Source organism: Lepeophtheirus salmonis, chromosome 13, assembly GCF_016086655.4.
Source record: "Lepeophtheirus salmonis chromosome 13, UVic_Lsal_1.4, whole genome shotgun sequence".
In the NCBI taxonomy this organism is placed as follows: Eukaryota; Metazoa; Arthropoda; class Copepoda; order Siphonostomatoida; family Caligidae; genus Lepeophtheirus; species Lepeophtheirus salmonis.
This window is the reverse complement of record NC_052143.2, coordinates 18766550-18785499: the sequence shown is the minus strand read 5'-3', so window position 1 is coordinate 18785499 and position 18950 is coordinate 18766550. Positions and strand designations below refer to the sequence as shown.

Here is an 18950-nt window from a genome sequence, read left to right as displayed (position 1 = left end):
GTGAGTTGATGCAAAATCCTTCTGAACTGGCTTGAAAAGTAAGATATTTGGTCTCCTGACAGCCACAACTATTCTACTTCGGACTTTGGTATTTTCGGTCAACTCAAGGAAAGCTTTCGAGCATGTAATAGACAAACAAGGATCAACTGTAGGCAGCGATCATCACTTATTGAGACGACCTAGAGACGACTTTGTAAAGAACTTGGGTGCTAACTTTTTTTTTTGTTCGTTGCTTATTTTTATTCATAGATTCTCAGACAATTGTTTCCAATAAGTTATTCAGATTAAACATCGAAATATGACATATAGGATGAAGGTGCAACATTTAAAAAGGTCTTACATTTTAGACGAAGGGTGTGTATTCCTTCATTATAGTTTATTTTAATACATAATGACATAAATCAAATGATAACAAAGGAAGGGATCATTTAACCTTCAATAAAACTAAAAATACAACCCTTATAGCTCTCAACCCCATGCCTATGGAATTTTAGATACGCAGAAATTAATTAACGTCATTTTGTTTTCTTTTTTTTTTACACTTTAGTCATGGATATTTCTTTTTATTTATGTTTTTAGTACCTTATTTTATTTAGATACATTTTTGTCAGGAAATCTTTAAAATTTAAAAATGATTCAGCTATATCTGTACTTTATAATAAGTTTTTTTTTAATAAAAAATATTATAAATTTTGTTAAAAATATTTGTTAAGATTAAAAGGAGTAATAAAAAAAGGTGTGAAAGACCATTCTTTGCTGAAATTGGTAGTTTGGCGTTTAAAAAATGTAAAAATACCGTGTGTATTGTATCTAGATATCTAGATTTCCATGACTAAGCCTTCAATTTCTAAAAGAGGAAACATTATTACAAGTCCAATTTAATAACCATAAAAACTATTTTCTTTTTAAATATAACAAATATTATTCAATATATCCATTCGTTTAAAATTCACACTCAAAAGAACTTACCTTATCTTAATGTTTAATACACCAAGTCAACACAATTGATGCAATTATAAACCATAACATTATTACTTGTATAAATAAATACATTATTTAATGTTGTCAACATAATAAATGGAAACAACCCGTGGGAAAAGGTGTATTTTTGCATATTTGAGGGTTTTTGGTGCTTAGAAACATGGTGGCGGTAAAGTTTAAACTGTATTTTGGTCCAGTACTTTTGATGTTATTTTTGATGAGGAGTTTCTTGATATCCAGAGAAGCGGTAGCAGATATATTTAAAATGACTCGGGCCCAGTATTTTGACTACACACCCCTAAGACGGGTTATATTATAGCATATCGGAAGGAGTTATTCGTGAAAATTAAAGTCCCTTGAAGGCAGGTACTTAACCTATACATCCTGAGGGTCTTTGTGTATTTTGTGATATTACGATGATTCTTTGTTGCTCAGGGAAGGGATAGCGTAGAAATTTAATTTGCATCAGTCCCAGCAGTTGATCTGCACAACCCTTTAGTTTGGGGTGTACTACATAATATTAGAAAAGTTTTGTGGTGACTAGAAACACGGTAGAGTTTAGCATATATTTCGGTCCAACACTTCACCTGTACTACTTTAGGAATTTTTAAATATTAAGAGGGTTTCTTGATGCTCAAAGAAGTGGTGCTATAGAATTTAATTTGATTCGTTCTCAGGAGTCAACCTACACAACCCTTGGGCTGGGACATATTAGAAGGGTTCCTTGGTGTCTAGAAACGCGGCTGTTAAAGTTAAAGCATTATTTTAGCCCAGTTCTTCACCAATATACACAGAGAAAAAATGTGTATTTTGGGTATTAGGAGGGTTCCATGATACTCATGGAAGTGGTGGCGAGATTGCAAGTTGTACATCTGACACAGAATTAAGTAAATACTACATCATTTCTTGAAAAAAGAGTTCCTGTATAATGACTAAGTATTAGTATATTAATACAAAAAATATATATAAGAAAAATTCTTATTATTTTATGAGCTTTATTTTTTGTTTTATATTAAACAGAAGAGTTCTTAATGAATTTATATTCTTAATGTCCCGGGCAACTCCGGGTATATAGACTCAAGCAAAATATCAATTTAAAATAACACCAGTATTGAATATTATATTATACTAATGATAAAAACTGTTATCTTACATATTTATAAGCACAAATGTATATGCGTGTGTGTCCAGGATTACGGCCAAACAAATAAATAGATTTTTTTTAAATGAACGATCCGGATGATGATAATTTTATTAGGATTTGGACAATAATAAGTCATTTTGAGGACTAAAAAAAGTAACTATCCTATATCGTCTTAACTTTATATATGTAATACAAACAAATATATCTATTTATTTATATTAAAAAAATTCATTGGTTTCTGTATGAATCAGATAAACACAAACATAATAAAACACATTTGTTATAAAGAAAAGATATGAGTGTTTTCATTGTCATAAATAATTTATAATAATAAATATATATTATTTTTTTTATGTCTGGGAAAGGCCGGTCAATTTACTCTAGCAATTCTAAAACCAACATGAGAATTTTTTTTTAAATTTTACGGTACTTATTTTTTTTATTTATAAAAATAAGAGGAGTTCTTATAAATTGTAATTTCTTAATGTTCTGGGTAACGCTAGACAAACTTACTCAAACTATATATGATAAAACATGATATTTAGATAAAGCCAGAGTTTTTGTAAATTTGAAACTTGCTCTTTTGACAAAGTTATCTAAGTCATTTCATCTTTTTAACAAAACTTAGGAATCGAGTGGGAGACGAAGCTCTTCAGGTTTTAATCATATTACAAAAAGAAAAGGAATATTCCTAATGATACAAAAACGTCATCTTAGCATGATTACACAACAAAATTCAGATTTAGGGACGATTGCCGGATAAGTCTCTCATAAATTATTATTATTATTTAAGCCATAGTAGCAAAAATGACCACTAAAATTTATGATTGCAGTAGTTTTGGCCTTTAGAACCTCTTTTGTAAAAATCACTTTTTTAGTAAAATATTTCAGAACAATATTTGAAAATGAAATAACCATGTAGATAAAATTAAAAAAAAAAAGTCAATAAAAAATAGTACAGCATTCCAAAGATAAAAAACGGATTAAGTTATCTTAAACACAGTTCCCACCGTATACATCTAATCATAAAAAATAAAATAAAATAAATTGTCTTATTTGGAAGGTAATAGTTTTTTCAATTGCATTATGTTATGGCGCAAACTAAAAAATCTGCCTCATATAACAACATCAAAATATTTGCCGTCATAAAAAAGTACATTTTTGATTGATTTTTTTAAGTTTTGCATATAATTTTATTATATAATCAATTAAAAATGTGCTTTGTAAAATTGTGTGAAACTGTTAAAAAAGTATATGAATGGTTGTAAGAAGTAATGCATATTTTAGAAGTAGGAAAAATTCATAAATGAATTAATAATAAGTAGATTGACTTACTTAACCAGAATTTATTTAAATGGGGTTAATCTGTTTCATCTCTAAAATATTAATTCATTATTGAAAAAAAAATCGAAATTGAATTTTTTTTTACAGAAAATCTTTTGAAATTGTAATATAAAGGATTGTAATTAGTTTTTAGCTATAATAAAACCTTTAAAAATATGATATTTCATTTTACTGGATTATTGTATGATTAGAAACATTCTTTAAGAACTTTATTCAACGTATCTAAATAAATATTTTATTTGTGAATGCTAAAACATTTTTTTGTCAATTTATACTACCTTAAATTTTCATTTTTATAGGTTTATCATTTTGAATTTCAGCTTTGAATCAAAATTATACAAAAAAAGCTGAGTTTGAAAAAAAGTTTTAATGACTAACCCACAGTGGACGAAATTTTTTGCCCGTTTTGTGTTCCGTGGCTTATATAACAATTAGAAATGTGGACTTAAGCCTGTTGGTAAAAAGCTGTTGCGTAGTATTTATTGAGAATTTTAGCTCTTAATTAAATGACTAAAAATTGTGGACTACACTAACTTTTTTTAACTTTCTTCTCTACTGCATTCACGTATTTTAAAATATGATTAAACTCATATTCCCATAAAATACGGAGAGTAACTTTGAAGATTGGTAGCGGAGTTATAATTTCAAGTCCATTGAGGACTCGGAGTAGAATTGAGAATCGAGCTTAATGTGATTATTTACTTGTATCTCCCTCTCTTCTCTCGTCACAACTTCTTGTAGCTGATCTAATCAAACTTAATGCCAGCTTAACAGCTCTTCTCTAAAAAACAAATGTATAATTGCCAGGGTCACATTATTTGTTTTTAAATATAATGCTTATTTTTTTAATTATTTGTCAAAGTAATAAGAAAAAACTTGCAAATGTCTTGATCATTAAAGCCATTTATGCTTAAAGTAATAATTATATAAGATTTTAAATTTATTAGATATAATTATAAGGTCATTTTAAGGGTCAAAGGTTACAAAAATGTCAACTTCTTGAAAAAGTTATTTTATTTGGTATTTTTATTGTGACCTGTTAATTCGATATTCTGTTGTATTTAAAAAAAAACTGTTTGTAAAGTTTCAGTCTTTAAAGGGCGTTTTCTATCCTCCTATTTGAAAATTAATTTTAAAGAAATTTTCTATTTCTAAAGGGAATTCAGAAATTGGAACTTTAAGGTTATGTTGCTGAATTTCAAAAGTTTTATTAAATGTTTATTTTATCAAGTGATTAATAAGAATTAACTCCTTAATTTTCATTTTGAAAAAAAGAAATAGTAGCCCAACGAAATATTTGGATACTCACATGATCAAACCAGTTTCACTCCTAAATTTTAATGTAAGTCGCTAAAGTAATAGATATTACTGTTAAATGAAGTGCTAAAAATAAATGGACACACAGTTAGACAACGGATAATAAGGGAAACTGTTTATGAAGTAAGAGAAGAAATAAAAAGTGAATGCCTTTGAAAAATAATTGAATATTGCTGAAGGGTATCAAGTTTTTATGCAAATACCAAAACGATTATTTTTAATATTCGTAATGTATATTTTAGATATTTCTAGATTGATGTAGCTATATAAAAATTCATTTTCTATATTTCATCCAGATTATTTATTAGTTAAGATGTATATATATACGGTTAGAAATTCCATCTCATAGTAAAATAAAATGAATTTTGACTTATGTAGTCTATACTTTTATTTAAAACAAGCTATATTTACCATTTGAAATACATCGTTGAATATTGAAAATTTCATAGAATGTAAGACTTCGGACATAATTCAGAATGATTGATTGATTGATTCCAGTTAATTTTTATTTATTTTTCAATTTCCAATAGAAAGATTATAGTATGAAACAAAAGTGGCCATTTTAGTATAGTTTCAACTTTGTGTGATGATCAACATCATGCACTTTTGACATACTATTAATTGACACTATCATTAATTTGTCTATGAAATCATTTAATACATTTCTGAACTTTTTTTAGTTAGATATCATCATATCAAATCTTCACATACAAAGACATATGTTATCTGTCGATCGAACCTTTCCGATCGTTTGAAAAGAGCAATTACATATACAATTATTGAAAGACTGGCTGGATGTTTGAAAATCAAGATTAAGTTCCTTCATTAAAAATACTAATTTTTCGTACCAAACATTTGTGGATGTTACAAAGGTAAGTAGATCTTTTTTGATCGTTTGAGTATCCAAAGTATTTCTTTGGGGATACATTCATTTTTCTTCAAAATGAAAATTAAGGATTAAATTCTTAAATATCACTTGAGAAAAGGAACTTCAATGAAGCTTTTGAATTTCAACAACATAACTTTAAAATTCAAACTTCCTAAGTTCAGCAATATAACGTTAAAATTTGAACTTCTGAATCCTTTAACAAATCGAGAATGTTTTAAAAAAAAGTCATTTTCAAATGGCTATTGAAGTCAAAAAGCGCCCTCTGAAGACTGAAACTTAACTAAGATAATTTTTTCTTTAAAATAAACCAAAGTACCTAAATAACAGGTCACCCTAAAAAGTGGACACCTTAAAACACACGCTAAACTAATAAATTTAAAAGAACTTGACCTCTTTGTTACCTTTGACCTTTTATATGACCTTAAGTTGTACTATATAAACTTAAAATGTTATATACCCATTGCTTTAAGCATAAGAAGACAGTCATTATCACCGAATTTGCGAGTTTCTTTCTTATTAATTTAAGAATAAATGAACAAATACGTATTCATAGTATTCAATTTAAAAAAACAATTGAGGATTTTTGAAGCGGGAAGTCCTTGCCGGTTCTTCTTTTTTCAGAGTACTTAAAAGATGAATTGGCGTCCAATAAGTTGGGTCAAAAATTAAATTTGATTTTAACACTCGCCCCATACTAAAAACGTTCTTAATTGAGTTTTTATTGCTATTGTGAAAGAAGGGGCTTTTCAATCTTCTTCAATAACTTTCTGTCAGCTTTTTCTAAAGCTTTGCCATCCTTGGATCGGTCCATCGCGTCATTTCTTTATATTCTAAATATCAAATGAAATCTAAGAACCGAAGCTTTCAGTAAGTATGTTGATATTTTATACTACACTCACTAAACTTATGAAAAAATACTATTGAAAATTATTTCAAGATATGTTCGATACTTCTACTTATATGGTGTAGTAAAAATAAGCCTAGCTTAAAATAAAGACATATAAGTTAACAAAAAATTTAGGATTTAAAATTTAGTAAACTAAAAAAATCATATATATTTATGTATTTCATAGAATAAATGTATATTATCACAGATATAACAAACAAACAAATAATGAGGGAAAAAAACGACTAAATATAGTATATATCTAAAATTGTAATGATTTTGTTGTCGAAATACAAAATAAATTTTGCGAAAAAAAAAGTACTGAGTAATTTTGAGTCATTTATGTAAAATAAAAAAAAACTAAATTCCGAAAATAATGTACAGATATATTAATTATTCTATATAATAATTTCATAAATTTGAGTATCACAGTTTGATTATGAAATGTAATGTTACACTGTACCAAAGGGGGGGGGGATCCAAAAATATGGCAAATATATTAATGCCCTTAATTTTAAGATTTTATTTTTTAATTTTTCTCAAAGAAACTACTTTTTCAATATTAAATATATGTTATAGGTAGGAAAATAAAAATTTTGTCAATGTCAATCCTGTCATAATTATTTAATACAAGGATAAAACATTTTTAGTCACATTCTTTTTTCTTTTGTTTTACATTAGAATATTTCAAAATATTTATGTAATTCATTAAAGTTTGTTTATAGGTTTAAATTTGTGAAAATTAATTTCAAAATAAACTTTATTACCTTTTGAAAAGAGTGTTTGGTACAATGTTGGCAGTGAGCAAACATATTTATTTAAAATTATATGGTATGGCACATTACATCTTATATTAGTTATGTTATACATGGGTCATTCAACGACAAATTTTAACAAGGAAACGGATTTGACTTAAATTTACAATATGGTAATTTTGACAGTTGAATAGCTAAAAAAGAAATTTTTGGATGTCTAACTCAATCCAACTCTGAGTTATGTGCCCTTAAAGATGACAAAATTAGCATTTTGATAAATATTTGATTGAAAAACAAAGCAATTTTAGACAAGTATAATGAATCATGGGAAAGCTATCGTTTAGTTCAACAAAACTTGTGTTATAACTTTTTTTGACTTTTGTTAAGAAAATAAAAAAGTCAAAATTATCCTTAGGTTTTGACCTTAACTTTACAAAGTATATTGTCTTTGATTTTAGTAAAACATTACGGATATAGATGTAACGTCCTTATGACTTTTATATAAAAAACTGTAAAGTGGAAAATTAATGTAGTTAGAAAAATTTACTATTTATAAAAATTATAACTTCATTTTTATACTTTAAAAATGTTCTTTTTAACATTCCTTTTTATTTAAAATTATCATAAAGTTACAAAAAATAAAAATAAATGATGTTATTATTTATATAAATAACACCATTATTTTTTTTTCCATGAATTTTCTACTCTGCTGTTCAAAAAAAAAAAAATTATAAGGATTCTACCTTGATATGATCAAAATTTAAAAAAAAATCAAAAACATACACATTGAAAAATTTTAAATTAGGTTATACTTTTTTATAACAAAATCTCAAAAAAATATAATTAAATTGTTATAATAACTAATAGTTTTTTAATGAAATATAGCACTAGCCTATCATTGCTTAGGTTTTACAAGATAACGCTAATCAAATATTCATCAATATGCCAATTTCTTTATCTTTAAAGCTTCAAATCTAAGAGTTAGATAGAGTTACAGATCCAAAAATTCCTTGTTTAGCTAGTCTACTTTCCAAAATACCATATAGTAAATTTGAGTGAAATCCATTCCCTTGTGTAAATTTATCCATGTATAATTTGTTTAGAAATAAATACATTGGAATAGGTTAACGAGGGGAAACTATCATAAAGCTTATTCAAATAATTAATAGGTATGTTTGTATAACCTCACTTTAAGAGGATAGTGAAAGATGAAGTCCAATTACTAATACCATACCCAATGGAGAAAAAAAATATGGCTTATTTGAGCCAGACAAAGGATCCGGATGGGAATCTGTAATCACTTCCATTCGAGAAGCCTCATGTTTGACCACATCATTTGGATGCCGAAACTGTGCTTCTTCATAGATAGGTGGAAGTATTTTACCAAACCGATTGTCTAAGATCCTAGTAGGTGGCATCCTAGTTGTGAATGGTCTTCGACGCCTTGGAGTATTGATACTTAGGGGATACACATTTTTTTTGTTTGAAAGAGATTCTATAGGGCTTGACGAACTCCTTTCATGGTCTCTACTCGCAACTTTGAAAGCTATTTTCATGTTGTGGGTAGAGCACCTCCCACCATTTTTGCTTTTGAGATCATTTGGTGAGGATGTGGATATGAAATAGTAGTCTTTTCCCGGCTTGAATTCCATTCCTCCAGGAGTTGGAGTAAAAGAACGAAAGGAAATGGTAAAATACAAAAGTTCATGGGGTTTGTCACAAACAGCGACTATTCGAGGATTTGGATTTAGAATCCGACATGTTTCATACTCTTCCTTTGACACATTATAAATTATATATTTTTCTTCATCTTCTGTATCAGATGAAGTTCCTCGAAGAGTTTTATAATTAGGACATATAATGTTGACTTGATCATACTCCCAAGGTTGATTTCCATGGTTTACATCTAAAATATGATCTGTATTATCGATGCGAAAGATGGGGTTAGATGTGTTCCAATGTATCACATGATTTTGCCTCATGGATAAACAGATTTTGAATAGTGATACAAGAGTTAGTATTCGAAATGATAGTTGCATGACTTTGCTGTGATATGGCACTATTTCCAATCAAATATAAATTTGATCAATATAATGACGGATTGAAAATAATTACCTGCAAATAATAATAAAATCATCAATAGTTATAAAAGAAAAAAAAACTTATAATACTAGATATGTAAAAATTCCTGAAATGTCACTTAACAGAAGGAAATGAGCAAAAATCAACTATCACTTTGTCATCTCAGTGTTGTTGCAAGTAAAATTATATTCATTTTTACAAATAAATTAATACCTTTATTTGACATAATATTAGTAAATGAAATCATTTCCCTTCACCTAGTAAATGTGCAAAAAGATTTCAGACGCAAAATATGACATAAATTTAAAGATGTATACTTTTAAATTACACAATATATAATTTTATGTTTCTTTGAACCTATTCTCCATAAAAAGATAGAAAAAATGCCAAAAACTAATTAATAAATAATTATTTTTCATTTAATTATAGATCATTGTTCACAACTTAGCAAAAGCTTTATAGTGAGTATTAATAAAACATTACATATTGCCATTGTTAGTAAAATATAAGGTACATATGTATATATTATATATGTCACACAAAAAGTAATTATCTAAAAATTGTTTGAAGGATATCAGAGCTCAGATCCGTAGTACTAAAATGGAGAGAACATCAAGTTTCACAATAAACCAAGAGTTACTAGTTTGGAAATTTATTTTTATGATTTCCAGGTTTAATTAATCTTCGATATAACGTAATGTATACTGTTATAATTTTAGATCACGAAATATTTAGGTTCCTATGTATAAGTAATCATCTATCACTTTCAGTTTTGTTGATGAATTCATTTTTTTTAAAGGAAGCAGGGCAAATTTATAAGTATTTAAAGGCAATAATTGTTTACAATGTATATATTTACCGCCTGATTTACATTTTAAATTCATATAAGACTTTGCTTTCTAATTATTCTTAACTATTTAAATTTTATTTTCCTTGCCAAATTTTTCCAGATCCATATGTACAAAATTGAAGTAATATCCAAGATCAAAAAGGTATCAAACGAAATAGAAATGTATTTTTTTATGTATATTTTTTTAAATCTATATACGTAGGTACATGAAGATGTGACAGTATTCCAATAAGCTTTTTATGCTTATGTTAGTACATAATTACAATAAATTGTTTCTTACTTTTTCAAAAAATGCACTGCATCGAACCATTACCATAATACCTTAGAGATAAAGACAAATGAACTATAAAACAAACGTATGTACGTAGTTTTTATGGTAACACACCTTATATATGCCCAATTATTATAATACTTACTGAAAAAGTATGTCTATAATAAAAAAAAGTATAATATTCTTCATTTAGATAATAGTCCATTCTTATTACAAGGGGAAAAATTGAAGTATACCTTCTTCCAAAAAGATTTTGGATTTTTTTATTATTTAGAGAAAGACACAACATTCTGTACTAATTTATTATTCATATAATCTGAGGAATAAAATATCTATACGCAACCCGCTGGCCCAGTATGGGCCACAAGGGTTTTGATAAGCGCTGCCAAAGTAGTAAGAAAATCAAAATAAATCCATTGATGCAGGTTTAAATAGCCTAAATTGTGTTTTAATGGCAAGACTAATGTTGTGTCAGTCCTTATCTTTTTGGTCAAATCCCATCCAGTCTTAGGACCGGTTTTATTGGTGTTTCAGACTGTAAGTATTACAACTTATTAAAAAAAGAACAAATGAGTGGCGTGATAAAAAACCAAAATTTAAAAGTTTTAGTACTGATACGTAGGACTAAACTAGACGTGACTGTAGTCTCCAGTCTATAATAAAAATCAACATAACATGCACATAGACATGCAAAATCCATTATTAAAGTGGGGAAATAAATTAAAAAACTTCTTTTTGGAAAAAATATTTTATATTCTTACAAATTTATTTAATAGTTGTAAGCATATAATCATAATCATAAACACTATAAATGAAACTATACTTTGATGTAATTTCAATACACTCTTAAAATCTAGAGTTTAATAAAAACAATAGTCATTCTTCTAAAGTTTAGTACGACCCTACTTTGTCGGTCAGGAGAATACATATTTATATACAATTGTAATAAAATGTTTTTTTGGCAGCCCTCGACTAGGTATTACGTACAAAAGTATTCCTTGTTCACGATTTTTTATTATATTTATATTTCATTTTCAATACTTAATTTCATTGTTACCTATTGTGTGTTCCATACATTTCTTTATATAACTATATATGTGTGTATTTTCCTCAGTTCAAGGAGAAGCAGTTCCTGTATGAAAATGTTTTCATCGAAACCTATGTTATGTAGATATACAATACAAAACATAGGTACATAAAACTCCACCTTCTTTTTATCGATAAGACATTCATATAATAGGGAAATGCCGCAAAAAAGCACAAGGGCTTGATTATTATTTCCATTGTGCTTATTACATGATCAAGGTAAAAAAAATGGATATTTCCATTTTATCAAGGAACTTTTACTTACGTTTCAATTACAACTTTGTAAATATTGATACAGGGTGTGCAAGCTATCTGTAAGGCGAAAAGGATTTTTTTCAAACGCAATTTTCTCTACAACCAGTTCTCAAATTAAAAAAATAAAACCAGAATATGGAACCCTGACAGATTCTGGTATTTTATTTTATTAATAAAATCACCTCCAGCATCACGCCAAAAATACAGGAAGAGGAAGTTGTCAAAGTTGTTTTGGAGTGATTTGAAACTTTTCTTCAAGTTGTGACGGAAAACTGAAACCCGTTACCAGTTGTAAGGCCTCCAATTGGAAATCAAATCAATTTAGGGCTTTAGAACGTCTATAAAATCCTCCGTCTTGCCCCTGAGGCATTGGGGTAACACATGAGGAGGCATGACTTGCCCTTCGAAGCTTATCTCCCAAACACCTCAGTCCATATTACTGTTGCGTCAAAATCACTTTTAAAGGCCTCAAATTTCCTCATAACCTTAAGAACGAACGTTTCACGAAGTCCCAGAGTCTGAGGAGTTGTTATTTTGTTGCTCCGATTCTAAGGAGGGACCCGTGCCTTTTCCAAATCTTTGGAACATCGAAATCGTAAATTGATTCCATTTTCTTTCCACTGTTGCAGATTTGAAACCAGCTTTAAAAAAAACTGCTACCAAAGTACTCACGTTTTCCCAAGAGACTGCGCCTATGGGGTTGCATGTATAGCTTGCTCACTCAGTGTATTTGTTATTTAATGTTTAATTAGATTAAATATAGAGATATCATTTTCCTTGTGATTTTTCACATGAATATATCTAGTATTCACTTATATATGTAGGTTCCTTTAACATCTGATAAGATGTAAAGATGTCTTTTCAATACATGTAACATTAGATTAACACACATGATAAGATCTTTTTTTAAAGAAAACAACATCTCTGTTATATGTTCAATTTATTCATTTATTTTATTTTTTACTTATTGTATAATCCCACTATTTACTACTCTAACTAACAGATCAAAATAATATATGTACTTATATCTTTAAAATTTGATAAGTGACGTCTACTTAGCATTGTATATTTGAAAGGAAATATCTCTATTTGGAGTATGCGTATCATATATACATACATGCGTCTATACTATATTAAATATTAATTTATCCCATGCAATAATCCATAAAACAAGATTCGGCAAGTAATTTACGTATATAGTTGGCTAAATTTCCTTGCTACTTTGTTACGGGCCAGATCCTGGTTTACCATCTTTTTAAATACTGGAAATGTCCAAAACTTTATTTTCATTTATGGGTATATGTACAGAGTGGGGATCCAAAACAAGAAGTAGAATATAGTTACGACTTCAATAATGCATTTTCATTACGGAAGCAAACAACAGTTGTAACATAAAGGAAAAAAAAGTTTTCTTTTCATTCCATGTCTCTACATATTATAAAAATTTGATACAAGCAATTAGTTTCCCTCAGTTTTGGTGAGGTTGAAAGTGTCGTATAAAAATTAGATACAATATTATTACTTTGTAGCTAATAATATTGCTTTAGTCTAGTGCATGGACCAAAAATTGACCGTCAAATCATCAAGTAGACTAAACATAAAATATACAAAACGTCGACAAGACAAAACGTCGACCAACAGCACGTCGACCGTAGAATATAAAATAAAGGGTTCCTTTTAATGGTGTTGCAATATATCCTATTCAGACATTTCCCAATTGAAACCTACCCCTATATAAACACCAATAAGGACCCCTACTAACCCCTTTATACAACACGAATGTTGGGCATTTTTCGGATACCGATGTGGGGGATTTTTCAGCTTTCATCTCCTTTTGGGAACTGGCAGCACCCTAAAGCAATCATAAATTCCAATATATAAATTGAGGTATTGGGAGTGTTCTTTGAATGTAACTTATCCAACATTGGCTGGTGTCATCCCTTTTTCGGACCTGGCGATACAAGATCATTTTTTTGAATATAAGTTGGTGGGGTTGAGGGGCCATTACTGTCTTTTATTATGGGGAGGGGGAGGATGTCTATTTTAAATTTATAAGAAATTAATAGAATAAATACGAATATTTATTGTATTAATGTAATAACTATTAATATTTGTGGAATAATTTGGGACTTTGAGAGGTGCCCTTAAATGTAAAGTGATTAACAGTGGTGGGTTTCATTTCATTTTCTGGCCGGGCGGTTCAAATAATAGTGCCAAAATTTCGAGATAAAAATGAGGGTATGTTAGAGTTTGTTAGGTAAATATTTCGGCTGGGAAATGTCTGGAGTGAAATGTCGGTTTTCATATTTTGAAATTTAGTATTTTCAGGTCGACGTTCTGTCGGTCAACGTTTTGTTTTCTGACGTTTTGGCCTTCTGCCCCTCAGTTTCCACATTGAAAAAAGAAATCTCCAAGAAATCAAAAGAATAATAAAATTTTAAGCAAAACAGTTCATAAAATAACTTAACCTTGATTAAAAATTGCTAATTATACGAATAAACCTTAATCAAGGCATTACCTAGATAAATAAATAATGATTTGTATTTAATCTGAGATGCATGCTGAAAGTTACTAGCGATAAAATGTAAATTTAAAATAATAAGAAGCATATTTATAAGTAGCAGGGTGTTTAATATCTCGGTTCATTAACAGAGGGTTAACAAAGTCATAAGTTCAATATTCAAACCTTCATTTGTCAAAGTTTAAACTCATTATGTCGTAAAAAAGGGATATTTGATTACTGCAAAAATGTTTTAAATTCATAGAAGTTAAATCGTTTGTTAGGTCAATCAAGTCAAACAAACCAAAATTACCCATAATTTAACCTTTAATACCAACAAATAGATTGCTTACTCGAGAAAAAAGATGCTGAAATACTTTTGTGGATCTTCATATATAATTAGATCAATTGTCATTGATTTACCCAAAAAATTTTATGGATAAAACGATATATCGGGGCCAATATAGGTATCATAAATCAAATGAAATTTTTAAAATGTAGTATAAATTCTTGGAAATCTAAATGAACCCAAAAATTTGAATAATAACCCTGTAAAAATGGATTCTCAGACAGTGTGTATATACGAAGTAAAATAATACTTGAATTTTGCCCAAGATTTTTTTATGTTGACGTATCACATACAAAAAAATGAAGAAAAGTTATTATTGTATTTGGAGGATTTTAATACATTGTATTGTTTGTATATTTTTGAATGTGTAATCTAAAACAAGTAATATTACTTGAATATATGTATGTATGTAATTCAGAAGCATACTTAAATCAAAATTAAATTCAAAAGTCATTGTTTTAAATTACCATTAAAATATATTTTAATTCGAAATGTCAGTTTGTTCCATGATTCCGAACAAAAAAAAATTGTGTTTTTCTTCACAAAAATGTGCATTTGCTCATTATTAAATCAAATTGAAAGTTTAGTCTATTTTTTATAATTAAATAAATCAGTTGTATAATTTAAAGATATTAATAAAAAGTGTATTCACTGGACAAACAGCATTGTGAATGTACGCCTTTTTCGGGAGCTAAAAAATTTAGATTTTATCAAAAGGAAACCCCTGTTTTCATTCTTTTTACGAAAAATAGTCGATAATTTATTTCAATTAATTAAATAATATTCGATTTAATAATGGTACCAACAATGAAAATGAAATTTTACCCCTTAACATATTTTGATCCCTCTACTGCCAAGTTTTCTTATATTAGACAATAATATGTACTAAAAATATGTTATTAAATTGTTATAAAAACTTATTTCCATATTCTGGATAAAATTAACAATTACGATAGAAAGAATAGGATGTTTTTCTATATTTATCCTACTTTTATCGTCCCTAATCTATCAAAAAAAAGATATGTAGTGCACCATTTTTCAGGATTTTTTATACATATTACTTTCATGTAATTCAAATATCAATGTGTATGATCGGCATTAAGTAGTATTCAATGCAGATACTTTAACTTTATTTATTCTTAAAGCCATTTGATGATTTTTTATTTTAAATATTAACAATATCAACTTTGAGCTCCCAAAATGGCATTTCCTGTATTTATGATCCAATTTATGACTTTACTGAAAATGTTGCATTGTAGGTTTGTATCTAAATATATTTAGTTTGAATTATTTCAAATATGAATATGTAAACACCCAAATAATTTTTCAAAACTAACGTAAAAAGTGTGTTGATGTTTTATTTACAAGTAGATATTTTGTAAATGATATTTAGGACGGCGTTACCTCACTAACTACAAAAAAATACAGTGCATTTGTTTATTAAAAGATAGACAGTACATTATTTACCATTAAAAAAATAATAATAGTACTGATATCAAAATAGGTTGAAATCCATATCCTCTAACCTACGCACATAAAACAATTACAACTTTTTCTAAAGATTAAATTTTGCAAACTAAGATTTTTTTTAAAAAAAGCATTGAAAAATTATCTAAAAGGGAACTTAATAGCATATAAAAATAACAACTGATAAATTTCAAGGATATACAATACATTTTGAATTCGTCACAGTCAGCAATACAATCTAAAGAAAATTAGGAGGTTTATTAAGAAAAGGTATTCAAATGATAAAAATCTGTAGTCTAGAAAACAAGGGACTAATTTAACTAAGTTTGTATGCCATTTTTACAGCTATAACACATTTAATGGGCACTCTGTTGAACACAAAACCTCCACATAAAATCAAATGGAGTTATGTATCTAAATTTTCTCTTAAGCTATGGTCGGTTTATGCATTTTTTACGCTTTTTGTTACCTTGAGTCTTGACCCTGACATCTCAAAATTTAATGACCTTTATTTGTGACCATATATAATCTTCGTATAAAGTTTGATCTAAATGATTCTGTTACTTTTTCTTAAATCCTGGTGACTAACAAAACAAACAGATGCAAGAGCTTAACCTCCGTTCAACTTTGTTGAAGAGGTAATTATAAAAGAATATTAACTAAAAACTGTATCCTTTATTAGTTTACATCGTTTTTTTAATACAGTTAGTAAACTGGGATAATAGATTAAACAAAAAATAAAACAAATTTTAGTACACTGCACAAAGTCGAGATAGGCTCAAATTTACACTTTTTAAGTATGAAAAATATTATTTTATATTTAGTAAAATCAAGGAAAATTCTAAATATACTTGGATGATCTCAACACATTACAAGAAATATACCTTTTTTAGCAGTTTGTTCTAACAAAATTAGAATGGTATCTCAAGAAGTTACAATTTGTTATTATCATAATTGAAACATTAGAATTTAATTTTGATACAGTTTTTCTGAAATATTCATTATTTTTAACGAATTTTGAATACAAAATAAGTACAAATCCATTTTGATGAGAGTGTATGCGATACATAACCTAACAAGTTATATTACATTGTCCCCATTGGAAATAGTTATAAGAAAAGCTTTGATCATAACAGCAAATGGATCATAACTTGTTAGGGACTAGAGATATCAGAAATGGACTGAAAAGTGTTGCTGGGTGATCAAATATCATTTAAAAGGAATTCAAGATAGGCTTATAAAATCTGGTTTGTACATTATTTTTTTTGTAATATATTGTATAATAAACATAACTGATATGGGAATCAAACCATTTGTTTATTGCAGCTTACAAGTCTTAACAAGAATATAAAAATGATTAAAACTAATGTAAGCTTATTCGAAAGTATTTTGCAGTTTTTTTAGATGAGTACATTTCAAAAATATCATTACTACTTTTTGATCCAATATTAAGATCCATTTACTTTTTTAGTAAAAAAGTCATGGACGAATGTTTTGTCTACAGATTTGAGTCATGAGGAGAAATCTATTTTTTTTTTCTTCTCCGTTACCATAAAGGAATCAAAACTATGTTTATTTAGTTAAATAGATATTCATTTATAGTTCATTTTTGTATTTATAAACCTTAAATGGACATTTTTTAATTTTGATTCAGGATTGAATTACGTGACTTTATTACATTTGAAAATACAATAAATTAAAACATTGATCATTTAGATGTACACATATGTTATATTCGAATAAATAAAAGTGGTAAAAGTTATCAGATTTTTTTTATAGAAATGATAAATTATACAAATGTTGCAATTTTATCCAAAACTTACTATTAGATGATAAAAACAATTCATTATTGATGATGTTAATTAATCCCAAACTGTCAAAATACATGTTTATTTTTAATCATAGCTGATGTGTGACAGTCTGTAGATATTTTAAATATGTTGGATGAAAGTAATATTCGTTTTAATTATTTTGTAATGAGTTGCACTTTTTTTCAAGTTTATTTTATATTTTTCTTCGTAAAAATCAGAAAAAAAAAATATGGATCATTAATTAGATATCATCTATATTATGACTGTGAATTTAGAAATTTAAGTCATTTTCCTTTCCTAATTTTTTTCTCTTTTAAATTTGAAAAAGACAGAAAAGGGTAAATATTAGGCGAAGTAAAATGACATCCATTTTTTTAAATGGATATTTATAGATTTTTTCCCCCTTTATTATTTATCTCATTGCTTACATGACGGTCGTACTTGACAATTTCTATTATTTTATTCTTATTTTTAGCCGCCTTGCTCGCATTTTTGCTTGTTTCGCTTGTTCGAGAGTAACTATAAGATATGGTGTATTTCCCTTTTATATCATGTTTATCTTTGCCTGACGCTCAAACAATACCAGGTCAAACAATCACATCACTACTTAAACTTAAAAGTTTTTATATACCAAATTTTATATTTATAACGCTATCTAATGTACAATAATTGTACTAATACAACGCAAGATACACTATAATAAATTTATCTATTGGAAAAATAATGTGGTTCTTTTTACTACACTAATCTTCATCTTTTGACTTGATAACCAAAACTTTTTAATCTAATCAACTTTGTGTATTTATATAAAAGAAAATAGCTGACTCCCAGAAAACTGACGTTATGTAAAGTCTTCTTTGAATAAAATAATTATGAAATATCAATTAACCTTTTATTTGTGAAAATGCGTTTTGATAATGTGGTTAATGAACTTGGTAAAAAAATGAATTCCAAAAATATTAA

General features: G+C 27.6%; 1 protein-coding gene across 2 annotated transcripts in view; it reads right to left on the bottom strand.

The window, feature by feature from the left end:
* Positions 1 to 6723: 6723 nt before the first annotated feature.
* The window catches only part of LOC121128514 (ephrin-B1-like), a 29618-nt gene continuing 17391 nt past the window's right edge, over positions 6724 to 18950 (bottom strand). For both annotated transcript variants that reach the window (XM_040724094.2, XM_040724095.2), the window contains one exon: positions 6724 to 9431. In XM_040724094.2, the coding sequence (XP_040580028.1) occupies positions 8507 to 9355 (849 nt within the window). In that variant the 5' untranslated portion in view covers positions 9356 to 9431 and the 3' untranslated portion in view covers positions 6724 to 8506. The remainder of the gene's footprint in view (positions 9432 to 18950) is intronic.